The 25,533-nt window shown below is 41.5% G+C and overlaps 2 protein-coding genes across 2 annotated transcripts in view; one reads left to right on the top strand and one right to left on the bottom strand.

Moving 5' to 3' along the window:
• Positions 1-827: 827 nt before the first annotated feature.
• CD164 (CD164 molecule) lies at positions 828-23,958 on the top strand. Its single transcript, XM_032215542.1, has 6 exons — positions 828-1,165; positions 6,373-6,456; positions 15,233-15,313; positions 17,563-17,619; positions 20,342-20,428; positions 21,877-23,958. The coding sequence occupies exons 1-6, from the start codon at positions 1,054-1,056 to the stop codon at positions 22,038-22,040; spliced, it is 585 nt and encodes a 194-aa protein (XP_032071433.1). The 5' UTR covers positions 828-1,053; the 3' UTR covers positions 22,041-23,958.
• The window catches only part of LOC116507423 (coiled-coil domain-containing protein 162-like), a 32,670-nt gene continuing 30,931 nt past the window's right edge, over positions 23,795-25,533 (bottom strand). The window contains exon 21 of the mRNA XM_032215541.1: positions 23,795-25,468. Coding sequence (XP_032071432.1) covers positions 25,358-25,468 — 111 coding nt within the window. The 3' untranslated portion in view covers positions 23,795-25,357. The remainder of the gene's footprint in view (positions 25,469-25,533) is intronic.

Below are 25,533 nucleotides of genomic sequence, written 5' to 3'. Positions count from 1 at the left end.
ACTTTACTTGCCAAAAGGTTGCAAAAGGTGATCACATGACCTTGGGACACAGCAGTGGTCCTAAGTATGAACCAGGTGCTAAGCATCTGAATTTTGATCATGTGATTATGAGGATGCTACAAAGGTTGTAATTCTGAAAAATGGTCATGTCACTTTTTTCAGCGCCGTTGTAACTTTGAATGGTCACTAAATCAACTTTGGTAAGCCAAGAAATACCTGTATTGTTTCATTTTGTGTACAGCAACACTGAATTTTTGGACGAGTGAGAAATAAAATGTAACATATTAGACACTAAAGAAGGACCAAAGATGCCCGAACATCTGGAGGAAGGTTATGTTAACTTTGGCTGACAATTTATCTTCCAAATCATATCTATATTTAAGGTGGGGTACAAGTCCCAAATTCCAAAAACAATTTTCGCACATATCCAAAAAGTTTTTTCTTAAAAAAAAACTTTCTTAAAAAAAAATTCTATCTTCTTCCATACCACAAAGGCTTTTCTTAAAACCGTGAAAAAAAACTTTTGAACTCATGGTTTTAAGAAAAGCCTTTGTGCTATGGATGAAGATAGTACCAATCCGGTCCCGATGATCTGCACGGCATACCGCATTAACATTTGCAAATTTTGCGGCGGCAGATCATTTCCATGACATCACTTCCTCGCCAATTACGTCGCCAGATCTACAAGAGAAGAGCCTCTAGGGTACGGGCCTAGAGCGGCCGCAGCGCTTCCCACCTTCGATTCTCGGGCGAAGCGTCGGTCACGTGACTAGAACGTGCCTATTCCGGTGTGGTTGGGGCCGATCCAACGCAGTAAAACGGGCGTGGGAGGGGGGGGGGAGTGGTCGAAAACTTTCATACTAAAAGGTGTAAGCGAGGCCACGCCCTTGGCCTCCTCCTTCCGTCGTCCGTTCAACAGCCGCTTCACGTGATTGCAGAGGGCAGTACGGTCCGGGAAGTGGCGCGAGACGGGCGTTAAACGGCCACCTGGAACGGACGACGCTCTTCTGGGAGAGGAGGGGTTGCTCTCAGTTTTCTCCACCGTTTGCCGACATGAGCCGTTACAGCCGCCAGCGCTACTTCTGGGATACCCTGGCTTGTTCGCTGCTCCTGACGGTTCTCGCCTCTTGCCTTATTCCGCAGAGCAAAGCAGCTGTCGAAGAAGGTAAGGACGAGGGAGCGAGGAGTGAGGTGGGGGGGGGGGACCGCGCTGGAAACGCCTGGGCTTCACTTGGAGGCGGCCTGTCGACTTAGCAGGCGGAGGGCCCGAACTGCCTCGCGTCCCGAGAGGAAAAGGTTTTGGCCGCGAATCCCGAGGCGTGAGAAAAAGAAAGGGAGGCGGCGTTGCGGTTCTTCCTTCGGCCGTGCTTCGAATGGGGAACCGGCTGCCAGATTCCTGGGAGGGATGGGGAGAGAAACGAGTGGCCTGAGGAAGATCGTGGGATCGCCGAAGGCGGAAGATAAAGCCCCAGAGGATGATAAGATAACTTAATTCAGTGTTTTTCAACCTTTTTTGTGCACTTTTTTCATGAAAAAAATCACGAGGCACACCACCATTAGAAAATGTTAAACAAATTTAACTCTGTGCCTATATTGACTATATATAAAGTAATTCTCCCACGGCACACCTTACACTATGTCACGACACACTAGTGTGCCGCGGCACAGTGGTTGAAAAACACTGACTTAATTTATTGTCATTTTTTTTTACTGCGAGCACCCGGGCCTGCATTAAAAATGAAAATCTGTTGTCTGCTCCCAAGAGAAAGTGTATGTCTACCCAAACACATACATAACACACACAATACATGGCTATATACGTACATAAATATATACCTGCAGCACATACATACATACATACATACATACATACATACTAATCCTTGTTCAAGAAGGCAAGACCAAAAAACAAGGGATGGAAGCTAATCAAAAGAGAGAAGCAATTTGGAATTAAGGATAAACTTCCTAACAATGAGGACTATTATCTGGCGGAACGGCTTGCCACCAAAAGTTGAGGGTATTTCACCACTGGAGGTTTTTAAGAAGGACTGCCACTTCGTCTGAAATGGTGTAGGTTCTCCTGCTTGAGCAGGGGTGCTGGACTAGAAGGCCTCCGAGGTCCCTTCCAGCTCCCACCACACACCGGTTGCAAGCACTCTCAGCTGGATTATCCAGATGCCAAACACTTCCTTTGGTCTGTGCGCAAAAGCAACCGAATTTCACAGCCAGAAAAAAGCCGTTTGAAGAGCAGAGACGGTTTTAAACGACTGTCACGGGTCGCTGCCATTGCTTGCTGTATAAAGAAGCCGGGCGGCTGCTTTTCGGCTTGTCGAGGATTTAAATGGACGGCAGAGAGGGGAAAGAAAACGCCCGATATATTGGAGCCCTGCGAAATGGAGGCAGGTCATCATTTTTGGACCCTTTTGAGTTTCTTCTGCTGGCCGGCAAGATCGACTTGAGCGAGGCGAATCTAAGAGGGACAAATTAGAGCCGGAAGTAGCAGAATTACTTTTTTGGGGGTAATGAAGGGGTAATATTGCCTCTTCCTAGCCAAAGAAAGGCAGGTTTAGCTTTAAACCGCTTTATTTTTATTATTCTTTGGTAATGAAGTAGGTTTTTCGTTGAGTGGAGGGAAAAGCTAGAATTTATAGTTGAGAAGTTCTGTCTGTGAGAAGACAAAAAAATAAGGGACAAATGATTTTCCACTATTAGGTCTATGTGAATCTGAAAACTTTTTTGCCAAGTGTTGGATTGTGTACTGTAAACTGATAAACGTATTGCGTTGGGAACTGGAGACACAATGCAAGATAAAAATTAAAAATAATCCAAATAATTAAAAATAATAAATAAATAGAGCAAACAAAACTCAAAGGACTACTGGGGTTTTTTTGATGACGTTTTCTATGTTTCTAAGATAGATTGTACCAGAGTTGCTGGCTTGTAGGGCAAAGGGGAAGGTCCATAAATGTTGAACTAAAGTTTTGTCAATCAAATGATATAGGAATAAAAGTCATCAGAATACCAATCTTGTATTAATATTGTATTTTACAAAGATTCTTATTCCTTGTTTATATTTGTAACAGTGAATTGTGTTATAAGAACATGATATGATTTTTTAAGCCTAAGCAAGGCAATTTGTTAAGTTAACTTTGTCCCATTTTGACTTTTTTGCCAGTTATTAAATGAATCACTGCAATTAAGTGAATCATGTGATTGTTAAATGAATCTGGCTTCCCCATTGACTTTGCTTGTTGGAAGCCTAGTGAAAGTTGAAAATTGTGATCACATGACCCCCCAGAATATTGCAGCTGTCGTAAATACATGCCAGTTGCCAAATGCCCAAATTTTGACCACGTGACCATGAGGCTGCTGCAATGGTTGTAAGTGTGAAGAACAATTATAAGTCACTTTTTCAGTGCCATTATACTCTGGTCACTGAACAAATTGTTGTAAATCAAGGACTATTTCAAAATTATTAAGGAAAATAAGGTCCTTACCTAGTGTTGAAATGTTCATGTGGCAGCAGTTTGGTTTATCTGGAACAGGGCATTCCGTAACTTGACAGGTTGCTAGAGAAAAGGCTTTCTCCCTTATAGACATTACCTCCTTTGTGTGTGTGGGGGGGGGGGGGGGACAGACGGACTTGGAGAGCTTTGTTAGACAATACTGCGGTCTTGGTAGATACATATGAAAGAAAGTGCTCCTTAGGCAACCTGCTCCTAAGCTTGTAAGGGCTTTAAAGGTGAAAGCTATCACTTTGATTATGGTTTGGAAGTGGAGCAGTAACCAATATAGATGGTGAAATACTGGAATAATCTGTGTCAGCCAGTCCCAGTGAGCAGTCTAACTGCTCTATTTTAAACAGCTGAAATTGCCAGAATGTTTTTGAAGGGAGCCATGTACAATACATTGCAATAATCCAACCAGGAAGTTACCAGAATATGAATATTGTTGTAAGTCTCTCTCTCTCTCTCTCTCTCTCTCTCTCTCTCTCTCTCTCTCTCTCTCTCTCTCTCTCTCTCTCTCCCTCCCTCCCTCCCTCCCTCCCTCTCTCTCTCTCTCTCTCTCTCTCTCCCCCCCTAACCTCATAATTGGTAGATCATCTGAAACTGATGAAAGATAACCTATGCTACACCAAGTGTTAGTTTATTGGCCCCTATCCTGTCCCTTACCCTGCCCAATAACTGGTTCAGAATGTCAGTTCTCACACCCATGAGCTAAGAAGGGGAAGTAGAGCCAGGTGAAAACTGTATGTTGAGAGAACCTCAGCCCACATTTGTTGGTTGACTGCTCAGCATTTTTATTTACATATGTTAAAAGGCATGGGGAAATAATATGAAACCCCAGGGACTCTGTAGCTCTGTTGCCATGTGCAAGAACAGTTGAGAAACAGTAATTCTCCCTCATGAAAAAAGGTTTCCAAGTACAAGTGAAATCACTATAGTATAATTCTGCCATAGCCCAAATTAGACTGCCTGTTCAAGAAAAGATCATAATCAATGGTATGAAAGCTACTAAGAAGTCTTAGAGGATCAATAGAGTTACAGCAATAGAGAACAAAGAAGGATGGCACCATTCCCTTTCTCACTGAGGCATTGATGGCCTTAACTAGCCTCGCCTACTAATTTAATAAGCCAGTACAGGAAGTCCTCAACTTACAACCACAATTGACCCAAAATGTTTGTTGCTAAGTGAGACATTTGTCAAGTGAATTTTGCTCCATTTTATACCCTTTTGCCACAGTTAAATGAATCACTGCAGTTGTTAAATTAGTAACAGTTAAATGAATCTAGTTTTCCTGTTAACTTTCCTTGTCAGAAAATTGCAAAAGATGATTGCATGAGCCCAGGATACTACAATGGTCATAAATGTGAGTCAGTTCTCAAGCATCTGAATTTTGATCACGTGACCATGGGGATGCTGCAATGGTTGCAAATGTGGAAAAAGTTCATAAGTCACTTTTTCAGTGGTCTTGTATCTTTGAACAGTCACTAAATGAACTGTTGTAAGTCAAGGACTACCTGTAATTGTAAGAGCTGAATACACAATTGACAGATCAAAGCTTATTTTGGGCCTCACTACTTATCCAAAATGGGACAGGATGGTATTCTGGATGCTTCCACATCTGGATTTGCATCCGCCAGAGGTTGAATTGTACTGAATTCAAGCAATTTACCTTCAAGATTTCTTGTGTATTTCTCATGTGTTACTGAGAGTTTGGGTCTTTCTTTGGGACAGAATGCAATATGGCCCTTGCTATTTGAAAAAACTCCATTGGGGACATTGGGAAGACCTCCTTATTGTACCATATTAACTTTTTAATGGGCCCTAAACTGTATCAAACTTATCTGGCATGGGTTTTCCTTCATGTGTATTCTAGTGGATATCCTACTTATTTCATAGTTTTCAATTCAGATACATTCCAAGCTGCTGCTCAGGCTCTGCTGGCAAGAACGTGTTTAGGAATGATTGCATTGATCACTCAGGACAGATCTACATCCACAGAGCAATCAGGGCTTTGACAGCCTTTTGGAATCTAGAAAAATCCATTTTGTCATTGAGTGGATCATTGATATCTTAAGACAGGAAAAGCGCTACTTGTGCAATAAATATAAATATGACATTTCATTGTGATGGTTAGGAATATTATTGTTAAACCTGAAAGAATTGAGTTTAAATTTAAATTAGTGTCATTAGTGTATAGAATTTAATAATTAAAAGAAGCCATGGTGGTGCAGTGATTAGAATGCAGTATTAGAGGCTGATTCTGTCTAATGCCAGGAGTTTGATCCTGACCGGCTCAAGGTGGACTCACCATTCCATCTTTCCGAGGTGGGTAAAATGAGGACCCAGATTGTTGGTAATATGCTGACTCTGTAAACCTCTTAGAGAGTGCTATAAAGCTCTATGAATGGTATATAAGTCTAAGTGTTATTGCTGTTGCTAAAACTATATCAATTTTTAGAGTGAAAGGGAAAGAAGAAGAGCTTTAAGGTATATAGACATGTAAATTTGGCATTCAAATAATACTGCAATCAATAGGTTAACCTAATACTTTTGTGATCCAAGAATAGTAACAAAAATAGCTTTTGAACAACCAAATTCTAAATATGAATAATTCATACTGTCTAATGCTTTGTCTACTCCTTCTTCCCCTTTTCTCTGTTAACTTTCCATTTTAAAATGAAGACCATTACAAGTATTTCTGAATTTTTACTTTTCTGAGTATTTTACATATATAAAGTATCATGCAAGTATCTTTAGTCATCAATGATATATTAAAGCCTTTAAGTTTAAACTATTGTGATTTATATTTCTATTTTCTATCTATTGTTAACTGGCTTCTCTTTTTACAATTTTTTTCTGTTCTAGTTGGCTGTGAAAGACATATAAATTGTAGTTCCTGCATCGCTATTGAATCATCTCAACTGAATTGCACATGGCTTCAATGCAGTGGTAAATTGAATTATGTTGAATACTTCTGATTTGCTACATTTGTTTTACTGACTTTATAAATTTTTGCACACATTGTAAAATTAAACATTATAAGGTTTCATTTTTCACAGCCAAAACGTATATAAAAATATGTCATTGCTACATATATGCAGCTTCAGGGATTCATGTAATTAGATAAGAACACAATCATGTATTGTGCCCCTCAAATTGTATGTTGGAATTTAAGCTTGTATATGAAACGTGGAGATACCTTCTAAGTAATCTAATAACTAAAAGACAGACAGCCGACCAGTTTCTTTTGGGTTAAGCAACATGGAAAGTACAAAGAAGGGGAAAGAAATAGTAAAGAAAAATTAAAGCCAGGATTTGAATTCTTTTTTTTTAAAGGAAAACTAAATCTAGTCTTAGTAAACACTATCTGGAAAATCAAATATATTTATTTTGGCTAAAGATCAGCACGTAAAAAACTCAATGCTGTAATTTATAACAGTTTGTATCTATATTAAAATATAGACAAATCAAGCAGCAGCTGCAAAACCAATCAAAATTTAGCTGCATTTTGAGTAACATTCATAAATATCTGAAAATAGAAATTGTGTGATAAATCAGAATGACCAGAAAATGTGTTTAAATGTGAGATTATCAAGTCTGAACGTAAAATGAACAATATAATATGTGTTCCAAAAGCCCTTTTGCTGTGTGGGCTAAACTTTAGCCCAACCGGGATATTTTTGCATTTCCCAGGACTAGTGGGAAAGGCATATATCTAGCCAAAGAAAATGGCCTCCTATATTTAGAGGTAATTTCATTTAGGTATATAACACATCTAAGGTTATTGAGCTGGTTAAGACTATAATTTTGGGAAAGATGCTACATCTAATGAGGTGCCAATATATTTAATATGCTGCCTCAACATCACTTGCATGTTTGTTGACAAATATGCAAAGTTGGGTTAATGAAAAGTGAAGAAGTTCCAATTTTTACACAGAAAGCAGGATGAACACAAAATTGTCAGTAAGGATTAACTACAACTCTCCATATTTTCCTATCCTTATTAGCATTCATAATACAATATATTCATTCTTTGAGTCTTTTGTAACAACATTAATATGTTTCTGGAATACTTACTGCATTTTTGGGACTATAAAATGCTCTGGACTATAAGATGCTCCTAGATTTTGGGGAGGAAAACAAGGGGAAAAAATCTGCCTCTGCCTCCCAGCAATTTGCCTCCTTGCAGCAAAAAGCCTGGTCAGCTTCAGCACAGCCTGATTTAGCACAAGCAGCTCATTGATGGTTGGATCGACTTCCTAGAATACCACCTACCAGCTATTCCAGACTGAGGGGATTGCCACCACCCATCGCCGCCTCTTCCGCCCATTTTCGGCTTCTGTGCATCCCATTTTTGGCCTGTTCCAGGCAGCGGGGATCACTGCCACCGCCCAACATTGCCGCCTGGAATGGGCTGAAAACAGGATTCACAGAGGCCAAAAACAGGATATGCGGAGGCCGAAAACAAGGCATGCGGAGGCTGAAAATGGGGCGTGCGGAGGCAGCAATATGTGGCAGCAATCCTTGCAGCCTAGAGCAGCTGATCGACGGTATTTCGGGAGGCCGATCCAACTACCAATCATCTGTTCATGCTAAATCAAGCTGGGCGAAGCTGACCAAGCTATTTGCTGCAAGGAGACAAATTGCTGGGAGGCAAAGGCCGAAGAGTGGGGGCTGGCGGGAGAGTAGGGCTTCAGCAACATTCACTCTATAAGATGCACAGACATTTCCACCCACTTTTTGGGGGGAAAGTGCGTCTTATACACTGAAAAATACGGTATTTTAAACTACTCCCTTTTGTCTTCTGATTATTCTGCTAGAGTAATTCTGCCTTAATCTACCACCTATGAGATATGTGCAGTGTATTGACACAAAAATATATGGTTGCTAAAATGGCAAAATAGGCACGGTATTGATAAACTTAATGAAAGCATAGAAAAGAGATTGCATTGAAAAGGAAATAGCAAGAAATCATTGGAATAATGAAAAATTGAAACAATTTGCAGTAAAAACTACTGATGAGGAAACATTGAATTGTTAGAGTTTCAGACTATAATCTGGTAATGTTTAAGAATTCTTCTCTCCTCTTGTGTCTTCTATTATTTCTACAAGATAGAACCTAATAAAATTAAAGTTGAAAAAAGCTAAGAGATGAGCGGGATTTATCTTTTACATATTAAGCCAGTTTTTTGACTGTAGATTTCTACATGATTTACAGGATTTCCTGCATATATTTTAGGTAGGGCTAATGCTGTTATATTGAACAAAATATTGTTAATTTGTAAACCAGATTGATTTTTTTTAGAATGAGCTTTTTAATAATTCAGGAAAGCATGAGCATTGATGTTGTCAGTTCCCTAGCACTCTTCCATTCTATTATATAACTGCTATCTTTTAAATATAACATATATGAAACCAATTAATAATAGTGAAAAAGAAATGAAAATGTCACAAATAATAGCTGAATGGATAACATTGTGTATAGTGAAACTTTGTATTAACAGTCCCTTTTTTGATGGACTTCAGATTCAGTGGCTAAAATACTTGCTTTTCCAGGGCGCTGCTCAGGAGAGTCCAAGCAAGGGTTAAATACAGCCAAACTGCCCAGAACTGAATTGAAACTTGAAGCCACGCCTCTGGTGCTGATTAGCTTCAGTTTTTTTCAATTCAGCTAGCCCAGTGGACGCACTTTAAATTTCTCTTCAATTCTATCTCTTGCTTGGACTCTTTGTCTGTAAGTAGTTTATATTTGATTATATTGAAGCAGGCTTGGAGAGCAAAAGAAAGAAGGTTTCCTTAATTGTTTGAATTTGGCCATTCTCTCCCTTTCGGTCCTCCCTGTGTCCTGGATACCTTAGGCACCGCGGGGGACACAGGCAGCTGTTGGGGGGGGGTGTGGGTTGGAGTGCCGACACCAGCGCTGCTGCAGCAACCCTGCTGCAGCTGGATTCCCCGCGGAGAGCTCCGTGGGCCATCGTCCGTGCTTGCTGAAGCTGGCGTTCGGCACGATTTTCTCTGAGCGTTATTTGATTCTGCCGGCTTGTTAATGTGCAGGCGTGGCAGCAAAGAGCCACCCGCCATTTCCCCCCTGTTCTGCCGGTTTCGCTTTCAACTCTTCGCACATGCTGCAGCTGCCTGAAGCCTGACTCATCGCAGGAGCCGCTTGGAGCTTCTGGTTCGGCCTGGCTGGCAATTTATCTCCAAAGCACCTCATTAGCAGTGGCTGTGCTTTGAGTCCCCCTGGGTCACAATTGTTATTCCTGCGGGCATTTGGAGCTGTGATTGCTCGTGATTAACTCTCAAATTGCCTTTGATCCTTCGCCTTTCTGTGTCTCTCTGGTGAGTACTCTGGTCGACGGTGGGCTGTTGTGAGGTGGTGAGTGGGGGTGCCCCTTATCTATTGGATTGAATCCAGGGTCATGGGAGATCAGATTTTAGAGGAACCTGGCCAATCAGGGGTCTCCTCCAAGGACTTTTCTAGGCAGGGAGGCGTGGCTGCCAGGGAGGCCATTAGGGGCTCCAAGCCCCATTCCAGGCCTGGGCCTAAGCAGGGTTTAGGGCCTGATAAGGATGCCTTGCACCATCAGAAGGCCCTTGAAAAACACTTTTCCAAGGCCCAACAACATACCCAAGCCTCTCAACTGGTGTCTCCTGAGGAGCCCTCCTCAGGAGTTCCCCCTACTCAATCCCATCCTATTTCCGAAAGTGATGAGGAAAACCAGGAATTTTCCCCCACGGCTTCTTTGGCCATGGGAGTTTCCCCGGGTGTGTCCTTGGTGGACCAGGCCAACCTGTTTGCATGTCCTTCGGAGGAGGAGGGGCCAGTTTTGGGGCCCCTGACTCCGCAGGATCCTCCCTCCGGACCAGACCCCAGGGTGCGCCCTGTTGAAGATCGGGGACCCGATCTCTCAGCGGAAATGCAGGAGGTCATTAACAAAGCCATTTCTCAAGGTATTGAGGCAGGCATGCAGCAGAGGGGCAAACGCTCTTGTAAGACCCGACATTTACATCCCCCTGTAACACCCGGGACAGCTTCGATCTCCCAGGAGCCTCAGTCTCCCCATTCTTCCATGGCTTCTGATGATTCAGAATGGGAGGAGGAGGGCCAAGTTTTCTGCAGACGAGGGAGGTACCTCCGAGAAGCCTGTTTTTTCTGGCCTCTTTAAGTTGGCCCATTTCAAGACCATCTTGGATAAGGCTAAAATAGCGACCTGCATGGGGTCCAAGCCCCTGTTCAGGTGCCCACCGAACCGGATGATCTTTCCAGGGACCTCTTTGAGGAGCCTGTCTCGGCTCAGGAGATAGTGCCTATCCCCAAGATGTTTCTTAATATGGTTTAGAAGCAATGGGCACAGCCTGCCACCATGGCTACCCCCAGTAGCAATGATAAGAAGTTGTATACGGTAGATGCTAGTCTGGAGGACTTGCTCAAGCTACCCCCATTGATCCTCCTGTGGCGGCCCTTACCTCAACCTCCGTTCTCCCGCCTCATTTATTGGAAGGTCTCAAGGTGGAGGTCAAGAAATCTGAGACCGCCTGTCAAAACACACCAGGCGGCTGCTTGGGCAATTAAGACTTTGGCTTCCTTTCTCTCCAGAGCTGCCCTCCTCTGGTTGAGGCAGTTGTTAACTAGGATTCGGCCAGGGATACCAAGTTAAGGCAGGATATTAATAAGATCATGGCGGCTACGGATATACTGCCGATGCCACCCTGAGCTCAGCCAAGTTCGCTTCGCGGGCTCTGGCATCCAATGTTGTTACCAGGCGACTCTTGTGGCTTTGGCACTCGAACGTGGACATGTGCTTCAAATGGAAGCTGGTCACTGCCACTTTTAAGGGGGATAAGCTCTTTGGGGAGGTTCTTGATCCGGCCCTAGTAGAGAACAAGGACAAGAAAAAGGTGATGCCATCTGCCTTTAAGAAGTCTGACAGGAAGGGCCCCTATTCCTACAGGAACGCAGAGCCGTCTACTAGCTCCGCTCCGACCCATCGTACGTACTCCCAGAAGGCGGACCAGTCCCAGGACAGCCAGTCCTTTCGTGACAGGGGCCGCCAGCAGTACTACTCCAAACGTTCCTTTTGGGTTCCCGCCCCTTCAGGAGATACAAGTGACTATCTCAGCTCCCATAGGGGTGGGCGCCTCCAGTTGTACAGCGCCCAGTGGGAGCAGACCACGTCGTATCAGTGGGTCCTGCAAACAATCAGACTAGAACTCACCCTGGAATTCCTCTCCCTTCCCCCCCGCCACTTCATCAGGTGCCCGGTTCCCTCGTGCCCAGTAAAAAGGGCTCTTGTGGAACAGGAGATCAGGCATATCAGGGCCATAGAGCCGGTTCCACCAGGCCAGGAAGAGACAGGGTTTTACTCAATCCTGTTCCTGGTTCCCAAGAGTTCAGGAGGGTGGAGGGGAATTTTGGATCTAAAAAGGCTAAATTATATAATCACTTACCGGAGGTTCAAGATGCAGTCCCTGTAGTCCATTCTGGGATGCATCAGGCCGGGAGACATCTTGACCTCCATAGATCTCAAAAAGGGCTACCTCCATGTTCCTATTCGCAAAACCGTCGTTACCTCAGGTTTGCTTATGCTGGCTGCCATTACCAGTATCGGGCCCTGCCGTTCAGCCTCTCCTCGGTGCCAAGGACATTTACAAAGATACTCGTGGCTGTGGCGGCCTTCCTCAGATCACATCCAGTTCGACTGCACTGCTACCTAGACAATGTCCTCATTCAATCATCATCAGCCCAACAGGCGCTTCTGGACCTGGAACACATCATCCAGGTGCTTAAAGCCCACGGATTCTCCAGAAACGTGGAGAAGAGTCATCTGCAGCCGACAACCAGACTACAACATCTGGGTGCAGTCATCGACACCGTCACTTGCCAGGTCTTCCTGTCGCTGGAGCGTATGGCGAGCCTCAGGGAGAAGGTCGCACAGGTGCAGAAGCTTCCGCAGGCCAAGGTCGTGCAGCTTTCACAGCTCCTCGGCAAGATGATTTCGTGCCTGTCCATCGTCTCTTGGGCGAGGTTCCATTCCCATCCATTTCAATGGCTCCTGCTCCCTTACCAGAGGCCAACGAGAGCAGCTTGACGAGGCTTGTCCTGGTCTCTGCAGAGGTACATCAGTCGCTCAATTGGTGGATGTCTCCGGCTCTGTCGAAGGGCTCCCCGTTCTAGGAGCCAACACGTCTCACCATCATGACGGACGCCAGCCTGTTCGGTTGGGGGGCCCATTTCCGGAACCAGCTGGCTCAGGGCAGGTGGTCCTCAAAAGAGGCCGCTCACACCATCAATTGGCTGGAGCTGAGGGCAGTCAGGCTGGCCCTGCTTCACTTCCAGATCAACATCCAGGGTCGTCACGTAAGAGTATTGACAGACAACATCGCTATGAAGGTGCATATCAACCGCCAGGGAGGCACACACTCCAGATCGTTGATGTCGGAGGCCGACTTACTGGGTCAGTGGGCGGAGAGGCACCTCCTCTCCGTCCAAGCAGAGCACATTTCCGGCACGACCAACACCCAGGCAGACTGGTTGAGCAGGGCCATGTTTGACCACTCGGAGTGGCACCTACATCCTCTTCTGTTCCAGCGATTGTCCCAGAGGTTCGGGTGCCTGCAGGTGGACCTGTTCACCACTGCGGCCAACTCTCATCTCCCCAGATTCTTCACAAGGTTCCACAACCCGCGTGCGGAAGGTGTCAATGCTCTACACTCCCCTTGCCTGCTCTACGCATTCCCACCGTTACCCCTTCTTCCCAGGGTCATCAGGAAGATTCTGGCAGAGGTGCTGCTGGTGGCACCGTTTTGGCCCAGGAGAACCTGGTTCGCAAACCTGGTGAGTCCGTTGAACCCCCTTGACGGATTTCCCCGCGGGAGATCTCTCTCGGCCAGGGGAGCCTTCAACATCTGGAACCCTAGTGGCCTCAACTAGCCGTCTGGCACTTGACAGGGATCTCCTGAGCAGGGACAGCCTTTCGACCAGGGTGATCTGTACCATCCAAGCGTCCGTCCACGACCCGGATATAGGACGCAAAGGCCTTCGTCGGCTGGTGTTCTTCGTGCGGCCTGGCAGCCTCATTGGCGTCGGTTCCTGTCATCCTGGACTTCCTGCAAGATAACCTTGACAAGGGCCTAGTTCCCAACACTCTTCGGCATCAGGTAGTGGCTCTTTCCACCATTCTGGCTCCTGATGGGCAGGCTTCTCTCAGTCGTCATCCTACCATCCGCCGTTTCCTCAGGGGGGCTACCAACTTGAGCCCTCAGACAGTCCATAGCTATCCAACTTGGGACCTTGCTGTTGTCTTGCGTGCTCTCACCGAGCCTCCGTTCGAGCCTATCCGTATTATCAGCATGAAACATCTTACCTTTAAGACCACTTTCTGGTTGCCATCATTTCTGCTAGGCGTATTTCTGAACTGGCTGCTCTGTCAGTCCGCGAGAACTTGTGCTTCGTTCAGCAGGACAGGGTGATTCTTTGCCTGGACCCGTCATTCATTTCTAAGGTTAACTCCTGGTTTCACCGGGCCCAGGAGGTTATTCTCCCTGATTTCTGCCCACATCCCAGACATCCCAGGGAAAAACAATGGCACAAGCTGGATGTCCGCAAGGCAGTTCACAGATATATCAAGCTTACGGCCAGTTTTCGTCGTTCTGAATCGCTTTTTGTCTCCTTCCAACCGTCTTCCCAGGGAAGGAAGGTATCATCTTCTACAATTGGTGGATGGCTTAGAGCCTGCATCGCCCTCGCTCATGTCCTGCAGTCTAAACCGGTGCCTAGTCGTATCACGGCACATTCTACAAGGATCACGGTGGCCTGGGCGACCAGGGCTCCGATTGAGGAAATTTGCAGGGCAGCCACCTGGACTTCTTTCTCTCCGTTTGTACGAAACTACAAGTTGGACAAGTTTGCTTCAGCGGAAGGGGCTTTTGGGAGTCGTGTGCTTCAGGGCATTCATACCAGCGGAGAGACCCTGACTGCTGCAGCTTCCCGCCCTAGTGACATTTAGCTTTGGGTATGTCCCTTGCTTGGACTCTCCTGAGCAGCGCTCTGGAAAAGGACCATTGACTTACCTGAAGGGTTGTTTTCAGGGCGCTGCGAAGAAGAGTCTACCCCATCCTTGGGGTCTGCCTCCGCTGTTCTCAGTTCTAAGTTGACAGTTTTCTTGGACTTATTTTTTTGAGAATATTTGGATTCATGGTTGGACTTCTCAGCACGTAACAGTTCCACGTCTTCATTGAAAAAATCTGAAGCTCATCAGCACCAGAGGCATGGCTTAAAGTTTCAATTTAGTTCTGGGCAGTTTGGCTGTATTTAACCCTTGCTTGGACTCTTCTTTGCAGCACCCTGAAAACGACCCTTCAGGTAAGTCAATGGCCCTCCCTGCCCCCTCCAAAAAATGGACTAAATCCATCAAATCTGAAAAATTTAAGACAATTAAATTTATGTTAATTTTAGTTCCTTTGAACTAATTTACAGTATGTACAGTAAATGCAACATAATACAAATAATGTGTAAATATACTTGTGATTTTATGCAGTTTGACAAACTGCTGCAAATGTAATTTGCAATTTAACAGACATTGGAGAGTAACAGACTCTCCCTAAATATTTTATTAAATCAGCACTTCATTGGGTGTTTAAGGATATTGTAGAACAATGTTTGTAATAAGAATTGTAGCCAAATGCTTTAAAGTTTCATTCATTAAAAACTTTTTTTTTTCTCTAGACAAAACTTTGACTCAGTGCACAAATTCCACAAGTACGCATCCTGGTTGTACTACTGTTTCTGAAAATGGGACATGTACAGGTGAGTATTTATGCTTATATGATGATAAAGAGAATAATTATTTAAGGGCCAAAAAACCTGAAAGCAAAGCTGCCTGAAACCTTTATTCAGTATAATAAACAGGACAAACATATTAATCATGTTTGGTCAGCACCTAATCTTTTACTGCACTGTAGCTGCCAGATGACAACTGAAAATATTCTTTTTTCTTTAAATTCTCCATTGCTAAAAAATCTTGCATTTTACTATTTTTGTGTTTCTCTCTATACATCCTTTTTCCCTATTGTTATGGAATACAAATTTCTAATGAGAACTCTATTAAAAAAGAATGACCTCTGCATTGTTTTCAAAATATGATGCAGTTTGGGTCTTTCTGATGCGACCTTACAACTTTAGCAGGCTGATAGCCTCTTTTAGGTTTATTTCTAAAATCTGAACATTCTTTAGGTTTTTCCATGGGTTCACAAGGTGAGAGGTTCTGTACAGTTACTTCTCAAGTTAAGACCACAATTGAGCCCCAAATTTCTGTTGCTAAGGGAGAATTTGTTAAGTGAGTTTTGTCCCATTTTATGATCTTTCTTGCCTCAGTTGTTAAGGGAATCACTGCAGTTCTAAAGTTAGTGAAATGGTTATTAAGTGAATCTGGCTTCCCCATTGCCTTTGCTTGTCCGAAGGTCTCGAAATATGATCATGTGATCCCAGAACACTGCAAGTGTCATAAATATGAATCAGTTGCCAAGTGTCTGAATTAAAAAAAACACCTTGATCCTGCAATGGTCATTAGTGTGGGAAATGGTCAAAAGTCATTTTTTTCAATACTGTTGGAACTTTGAACAGTCACTAAACAAGCTGTTGTAAGTCAAGGACTACCCCATTCATTGTACAATAAAAATGAGATGGCATACAATTTCAAAGCTAAATGAGTGATGTACCACAAAATGTCACAAGTTTTTTATGGGAACTCTTGAGTTCCATCACTGAATATTTTCAAAAAGAATCTTATCTTGACCTCAATGGCTTTTAGGCACCTTGCCAAAACATTGCAGTTTGCTCATTTTATAAGAGGTTTCTGAGGTTTGAAGAACACAACATTGGCAACCAATTCAGAACACTTCCATTGACAAAGATGGTGATGACTGTCAGCCCATTTCAAATCCCAATAGCCCAGTACCCCTATGTAGAGCTTCTAATACAATCTCCATCAACTCAGCAGGAGTATGACTATGTAGACCAGGGGTGTCAAACACAAGACTCGAGGACCCGATCCAGTCTGTGGGGTTCTTAGGTCCGGCACGTGGGGCCACACTGAAAACAAACGACTAGCCTGCAATGCCTGTGCCAGCGAAAACAGAGCTCGAGAGGGCTGTGGGCGGCCCTCCCAAGCTCCATTTTCATGGGCAGAGGATTGCACGGTGCCATCGCAGCTGAAAACAGCTCGGGAGCCCATTTTTGCTGGCAGAGAGCTCGGGCCATCACAGCGCCCCCGACACAAGTGACATCAAGCTGGTTATGTCTACTTTGCATACTCCCCCCCCCCCCCGAGGTCAAATACAACCCTGATGCGGCCCTCAATGAAATTGAGGTTGATACCCCTGATGTAGGCAATGAAAGAGTTAGGATTTCTAATTAGTAAATATAAGAATTATTTTAATTAACACACTGATAACCCTTTGATGAAATTCTAAACACTGAAAAAAGTTTGAAAAAAGAATTTTACCCAAATAAAGTGAATAGACTATTTAGTAGTTTTGTCAGTTGTTCAGACTAGACACCTGGACCTAACGATATTTCCCAGCCTCTAGGGCAGATGATTGCCTGTAAAGTGTCATGTACAAGATTTCAATCCTGCCCCTTCGGTAGATTATTTTCCTCTTCTTGAATCTTAATAGCTTGGCAATCCCAATGAAGATGAAGAGCTGTATATCCATTACCTTAGAAGGGATTTGGATGTCTCATGAAATCCATCTGATTATGACTACTGATGAGAGGAATAATTAGTGCTGTAATTATTAACTTTACATAATATTTCTTTTAAAAATGCCAGGCCAAACACCCAAGTTTCTCAAGTAAAGATTTATATGCTGGTGAAAACCCCAGCTGGTTCTTCAGCTTAGAAACGGAGATGAGTATCGCCCCGTAGAGCTGGAAACTACTAGCACCTATGTGCGGGGGAATCTTTACCTTTAAGAACCTTAGAAGAATTTTAGATATCGCTACTATTATTCTTAAAAATCAATTTTATGCTTCATAGTTGTTTTGTTTTATTTTAGATTTTCCTGTCGGTACTACTACAGCTAGTCATTCCACCACAGTCACTAGCCCAACAGGTAACAAAAAAAAATCTGCATTGATGCAGACATATTGTTTTAGCTTAATGCTATCCAGTAATGAATCTGTAGGAAAATAAGTATTGTGTAGAGATGTGTAAATTTTTTACTTACATGTTTATGTGATTCTTGTGCTCATGTAATTATGTTCAGTTATAGCAATACTTTTATAAATCTATAGATCAAGCAAAATCTGCTTTGAGAGTATAGCAATAGCAATAGCATTTAGACTTATATACCGCTTTATAGGGCTTTCAGCCCTCTCTAAGCGGTTTACAGAGTCAGCATATTGCCTCCAACAATCCGGGTCCTCATTTTACCCACCTCGGAAGGATGGAAGGCTGAGTCAACCTTGAGCCGGTGAGATTTGAACAGCCGAACTGCAGAACTGCAGTCAGCTGAAGTAGCCTGCAGTGCTGCACTCTAACCACTGTGCCACCTCGGCTCTATATGTGTTAGTATTGTTCAGTAGTGCTAGAGCAGTAGTGATAACTACCCTGATACAGGCCAATGAGACTTGGACTGTGTACAGGAGGCACGCTAGGCAACTGAACCACTTCCACACGATGTGTCTCCGCAGACTTCTGAGGATGAAAGCCCAGACACGCTAGGCAGGCCATGTTATAAGGATACCAGACCATCGCATCCCTAAACAGCTCCTCTATGGCGAGCTGTCTCAAGGAAAACGATCGCATGGGGGACAAAGGAAGTGATATAAAGACATGTTGAAAGCCTCAAGTCTCTGGATATCAACACCACCTCTTTGGGAAACCCTGGCAGAAGATTGACATGGAGCACGTTGATCCACCAAGGCTGCCAGACATTTGAAGACAGAAGGACAATCATAGCACAAGAGAAGCAAGCACTCTGCAAAGACAGAGCTGCAAATGGTGCAACAGTGGTGTCCACACATGTGGCAGAACATTCTGTGCCCATATTGGCCTTACCAGCCACTTGCGGACACACTGTGGACAGCCCACTAGCCGCTAGATCAGTGGGTCTCAACCTTCCTAATGCCGCGACCCTTTAATACAGTTCCTCATATTGTGGTGACCATCAACCATAAAATTATTTTATGTTTTCTGTATTTTTTTGAAAATATGTGTTTTTCGATGGTCTTAGGCGACCCCTGTGAAAGGGTCGTTCGACCCCCAAAGGGATCCTGACCCACAGGTTGAGAACCGCTGCGCTAGATGTCAAGCTCCTCTTTGAAAATGATGGACAAACATCATAATATTGTTCAAGTAACAGTATTAAAATTATAAATGTACAGCAATTCATAAATCACTATTTCTTAGCATTTTTCTAAACCAAAATTTCAGTTTCTATATTTCCAGTCTTATGAGTAATTTCTTGTATGACTGGTAAAATTTTAGATGTACCTGCATTTACAGTATTGTTACTTGACTGTTTTTAGAAATTCTCCTTGGTTGAAACTACACAGTGATAATATTGACTGTAGGCATTTCAACCCAATTAATTTGCCCAGCAACAAAGAGATCTAGTTGTGGTGAAATGCATAATAGTTACAGAAGTAACTCATAAGGTGATATTTGTCTATTTCATCAAGAATATGCAAAAAAACATAAGAAAAAGATATATACCGTATTTTTCAGAGTATAAGATGCACCTTTTTTCCTCAAAAAAGAGGCTGAAAATCTGGAAGCGTCTTAGATACCGAATACAACATTTTTTGCCTCCCGAAGCCCCACCCGCTTCACCAAAATGGCCGTGCATACCCTTATGGAGGCTTTCAGAGAGCTCTTGGGGGCTGGGGAGGGCAGAAATGGGCTTGCACTCTGCGAGCTCCTCCATGGCTATTCATGCCTTTTTTTGAAGAAAAAAATGGGCTTGTTTTCATGAAAAACGGGCCGTTTTGGGGAGGTTTGCAGAGTGCAAAAACTTTTTTTTGCCCTTTTGGGAAGCTTTTTAAATGATTGATGAGAATTACATTGATCAAGTGCTGTGCCAGCAGAAACACTTACCTATCTACTGTATTTCTCTCTCTATTTCTCTCTCTATCCCTCTACCTACCAACCTGCCTACTCTCTCTCTCTCCCTACCTATCTACTGTATTTCTCTAAATCTTTCTATTTTTCTCTCTCTATCCTCCTATCTACCTACCTACCCCCCTCTCTCTATCTCTCTTTATTTCTCTCTCTCTCTCTATCCCTTTATCTACCTACCAACATGCCTTCTCTCTCTCTCTTCCTACCTATCTACTGTATTTCTCTCTCTTTCTCTCCCTGTCTATCCCTCTACCTACCTACTTTTTTTTAAAAAATGCCTCTTCAAAACCTTGGTGCGTCTTATACTATGAAAAATATGGTAGTTTGTTCTCCAAAATCCTCACTGCCTAAATATATAATAATAACTTGTTCAAGCTATAGCCTCCTTTTCCTGATTTCTTTCTTCCATTAATCTCAATTACAATACAAGGGTCTTGTTTTACATTTTTGTTCTTGGCAGTCTGCAACTGAAGTTCATTGTTTTTGTGGGTTTCCATTTATGATATTGAGCTCTTTCATATTTGATTCTTAAATTGTGTTCAGTATGTCATTCATTGATATTTTTATAATTTTCATAGTCCTTCAAATGTAGGAAAGGAACAGCTAAAATATGTCATGTTCAATGATTTGAATCACAAATAGGATTCTGTAAGTATACATTACATTCATATTCCAAGGCAAATCAAATGATATAAACTGTTTCTTTATAACAGGTAATACAACTAACTCAACTTCAACAGAAAAACCTATTTTGACTACTACAACCATTGCCACTACTTCTGTTATTACTGCTAAAACAGGTAAAATTTAATTTAACAGGCACTCATAATGAACTGTTGTCTTGAGGAAAGCTACTTGTAAGACAGTTCTTGTCTTGGGTGAATAAGAAAAAGAAAAAGGCAAATTGAGTAATAAGGTCCCTTCCAGAGAGGTAAGGGACCATGTACAAAACATCTGAATCATAAAGCAGCAGTGTCTTTTGTCAGCTATTCATAAACTTTTCTTTATGGAGCAGTAGTTGTGCTTAGCTGTAATGATTCCAAGAGAGATACTATATATCCACACTGCAAAGTGGGAAGGGAATTAGCAATTAATTTCCAGATCATATAACACTTTAACATCATTATTTGAGAGTTTGCAAGATCATTAAATCTTATAAGATTTGTGTTTAATTTTTTTTTAATCATGTATCTCTATAGCATCCTCACACAGGATTTAAATAATCTGAACAGGATTAAACAGCAATTGACCTTGCTCGCCTGTAGCATCTACCATATTTTTCGGAGTATAAGATGCACCTTTTTCCCTCAAAAAAAAAAGGCTGAAAATCTGGGTGCGTCTTATACATCAAATACAGCATGTTTTGCCTCCTGAAACCCTGCCCCTTCACCAAAATGGCCGGGCATAGCTTGTAGGAGGCTTTCAGAGAGCTGCTGGGGAAGGCAGAAATGAGCAAAAAATGGGCTGGTTTTTGTTCAATTTCCCCCTCCCCCCAGCCCCCAGGAGCACTCTATAAGCCTCCATAAAGCTATGCATGCAATTTTCTTGACAAAAAACGGACCAATTTTTGTGAAAAATGGGCCATTTTTTGCTCACTTTGGCCCTAGGTCAACCCCCAGGAGCACTCTGCAAATCCCCCAAAGGCTATTCATGCCTTTTGGGAGGGGGAACAGGCCTGTTTTTGTGAAAAATGGGCCATTTTGGGGAGGTTTGCAGAGTGCAAAAACTTTTTTTTCCTTTCGGAAAGCTCTTTAGTTAGAGTGATTGATGAGAATTAGATTGATCAAGTGCTGTGCCAGCAGAAACAAGCCTTAGGTGCTGCAGATTGTCAGGGATTTCCTTCTCCAGCACATGGATAAATACACCTGGAAACATCTACCTACCTACCTACCTACCTACCTTCTCTCTCTCCCTACCTACCTACTGTATTTCTCTCTCTCTCTTTCTCTCTATCCCTCCACCTACCAACCTACCTACTCTCTCTCCCTACCTACCGTATTTTTCTCTCTATCCCTCTATCTACCTACCTTTTTTTTTAATTTGCCTCTTCAAAACCTTGGTGCATCTTATACTCTGAAAAATACGGTAATCTAGAAAAGGACTAATTTTTATCTTTCCATTGAAGGATGTATTCAAATTCTGTTTCATAGAGAGAGAGCTGAAGAACTGATTTTTAGATGATAAAAAATACATAGAAAATATAATTCAGAAGAAAATCACTAATAATTATAATCCTCTTATTTGACAGGCACATCAGCTCTAATACCAACTACCAAGCCATCACCTCATAAAGCGAGTTTTGATGCAGCCAGTTTCATTGGTGGCATTGTACTTGTGCTGGGTCTGCAAGCAGTTATCTTCTTTCTGTATAAATTTTGCAAGTCCAAAGAACAAAACTATAACACACTCTAGGACACGTTTCTTTTTAAGTGGACTTAGATTAGCTCAATATTTATGGTTAGCTACACCAAAAGATGCTTATTCTTTATGGAATATAGCAGTTCAAGATATTATTTTTCAAGACTTAAAAAAATAGGTCTGCAATGTGCTTGGAATAACGTGTCAATCATGTCTTGCTGAACAGAAATATTTGCAATATTCTGCATGAACCCTTATTTTAAATTTTTAGCAGCTGCTACTATAGAATCTATTATTTTATTTGATATGCCAAATGTAGCTTTTGATAGTTACTGTATTTAGTGGCAGCAATGTTCTTGGTAGGTAAATTTACAATTATAGTGATTTAATTAGGTTTAGATACAATATCCCTATGCATCATTATTAAAAACAGATTACTGTTAATTTGACATAAAATTATCTATGAAAAGTATGACTTTTTATCTGTTCAGCTTGGAAATTGGAAGAGATTTGTAGGATGTTTTAAGGATATTTTTTTCTTAACAGATATGAATGCCCATATTTTTCCATATTATATGATATTACGATGATTGTTTTCTATTGGAAGTGTAAGCATCTATAGGAAGAATGATGATCAAAAGATACAAGTTCCCCTGTGCGTAAGGAAGAAGGACCAGTGCCTTAATTAGCAAATTGAAGTGTTGTGCCATCTTATATTTTGAGGTTCAGTGAAAAATGTCATTTTATTTGCACCAAGTTTTCTCCATTAGACATATGAACCTCAGCACTATATGCTAACATCGTTAACTGTTTTCATATGTGTTAATACAGTGTATTGGATCTATATTTTGAGGAATATTTTCCTTTGAGGAAAATAGATTGGGTAAGCTACATGTGATGAATTTATCCAACTGATTTTTGTGGCAAAATGTGGCAAAGTATGGATTCAATCTGCTGTATCCAGGCTTTGTTTACTGTTTCTAAAGCCATTTGTCTGTAGCCTTCAAATTACCTGCCTTAGAAAATGCTGTGCTTTTCATATGAGGATAATAATTTAGCAAACACAGTTTGTGCTCACATTATGGATATTTTAAAGGTACTGTAGTCCTGCATGGATCTTGGAATATTTTATTCCCACATAGCAATATCCCACCTGTAGTTTCATAATACAGCAAATTGTGTGATAGAAACAAACTTGAACACTTGAACTAAGTTATTTTATTTTGATTATTCACTTGATAACATCTTAATGTTTGTTTTGCAAGTCATGTGATAAATATAGTTGAAATAATCAAAACTGAATTTATAGGGTTAAGTGCTTCTGCTGGATGAGCTCCAGTCAAAGAGGAACTGCAGTGGTTGATATTATGCTGATGACAAAATTGACTCTGTAGATTTATTGTTAAAAATGTTGACATCATTTTAATTTCCTTAATCCTTCCAGGTTGAGTAAAGTTCACTTCAATATTAGTCAGAAAGTCAATTCATGAAATAATTTAGTAGAGAGTACTGTAATTTTAAAGAATCTTCCGACAACTGTACTCCTAAAAGACAATAGCTCAGGTGAATAAGACAGTTGAACTGACTACTCCATTCAGATATTTCCAAAATAGGTGGTGTGTATTTAATGGCCTTGTGGTAGTCATTTTACTCACCTCCCCATGATCTTTATAAATGCAAGAAACTGACAATTTAAACACAATGCTAATTAAATTCTAAAGAATGACGGTTTAAAAATGAATTCTTAATATTACATAAACATTTTCTTCAAAGTAAGATTAAAAAGCTATTTACTTTTTGCTTCCATGCTTATTCTTGAATGTTAATATTTATCTTGTAAATTTAAAGGGGAAAATGTTTCAAAACTGACAGTGCTGTATGCACTTCCAGAATCAAAATGTGAGATGATTTTGTTACTGAGCCAAGAATACCTTTCAAAGACATTAAAACATGTATTCCTAAATACAGTGAACCCTCTTTCAAGTGCCTTAAATTTTCTTAATGTTGTCCTCATGTCAGGGAAAGAAATTTTAATCAATATCTCTGCCCCTTAGTGTCAGCAATTGCTATTTTCCAATGATTTTAGAAAATTCAGGTGTTAATATTTACCTTTCAGGAAATCTATATTTTCTATTTAGGTGGCATAAAGCTGTATGTTTAGTTACTAGGGCATTTCTAACAATTACATGCAGTGGCAGATGATTTGATTTTCTAAACCAGCTTCATTTGTAATCTACCAAACTACAGTGGACACATTAAGGGGCTTCCCGGTTATTCACATATGAAATTCTTTACCTTCTAGATTTAGATAGATAAAACTTTGTTTTCGGTTTAATGCTATTACTTTTGAATTAGTATGAATAGATTTTTATCACTTTGCTGTTTGAAATTTAGCATATTGTTTGTTTTTTAAGCAATTGCCTGTATAAAATAACTGATCACGTGGACCTTAATTCTTTAGATAGTAAATTGTGACTTAACTGGATTGTTCTTAGAACTCTCATATGCAAATGTACTGCATAGGGAATGGAATGTTACAGATATTATGTACTGCATATGTGATGTTGTCATTGGAAGAAATGCAAATTATTTGCAACCGTAATACCAAAATAATAAATCATTTATTAAAATGCTTTTTTGTCTAAGTAAGTTACTTAGAGCTAGACTACATAAACAACCTAATAAATGTTACATTGACAGCATGTAACATTTGCTACATATTTTTATAAGGCATTGTTTAGGGGACCCAAGAGATCATTTGTTTAAGAAATATCAAACTACAGCTTTACGCAATGCATGAGCATTATATACAAGTAGTCTTCAACTTACAACAATTCATTTAGTGACTGTTTGAAGTTACAACAGCACTAATGACAATTTTTCACACTTACGACCATTGCAGAATCCCCATGGTCACGTTATTTACATTCAGATGCTTATCAATTGACTCACATTTATGACTGTTGCAGTGTCCCGGAGTCATATCGCTTTTGTAATCTTCTGACAAGAAATGTCAATGAGGAAACTATGGTAGATTCGCTTAATAACCGTGCTACTAATTTAAGAACTAAAGTGATTCATTTAACAATTGTGGTGAGAAAAGTTGTAAAATGGGGCAAAACTCACTTAAATTTCTCTTTTAATAAATTTTGATCTCAATTGTGGTCATACCTGTACAATGACAATATGTAACTTCAAAAGAACAATGAAATCTCAATATGCCATGATGAAACCAAAATCTTTTATTCCCACATTATTACTCAAAAGTGTTGAAGAAAATATGGTAGGAAAAGTTTTATTAATAATTACTGACAGCAACTATGTGTAGTGTAATGTTTTCAGTCGTGGTCAATGACAAATCTAGTAGCAGTTTATTTTTTAGATGGGTTTTGCTCTTGTTGCACAGGAAAAGTAGAATGTGAGGTTTGGGTAAGATCTGGCAATAGAACATCTACTATTCTATTTCTCCATCCTGAAGGTACCTGGAAAGACAAAGCTTGTTATGTTTATGTTTTGCACTCTGAATAGCTAACATTTCAAAGATTTG

This window comes from Thamnophis elegans, chromosome 4 (genome assembly GCF_009769535.1).
Source record: "Thamnophis elegans isolate rThaEle1 chromosome 4, rThaEle1.pri, whole genome shotgun sequence".
Taxonomy (NCBI): domain Eukaryota; kingdom Metazoa; phylum Chordata; class Lepidosauria; order Squamata; family Colubridae; genus Thamnophis; species Thamnophis elegans.
Note: the sequence above shows the minus strand (reverse complement) of the source record. Positions and strands in the feature narration are given on the sequence as shown.

Coding starts and splice junctions, on each gene's coding strand:
- CD164 (XM_032215542.1), top strand. CDS start 1,054: ATGAGCCGTTACAGCCGCCAGCGCTACTTCTGGGATACCCTGGCTTGT. Junction 6,457..15,232: donor CACATGGCTTCAATGCAGTG/GTAAATTGAATT, acceptor TTTTTTCTCTAG/ACAAAACTTTGACTCAGTGC. Junction 20,429..21,876: donor TGTTATTACTGCTAAAACAG/GTAAAATTTAAT, acceptor CTTATTTGACAG/GCACATCAGCTCTAATACCA.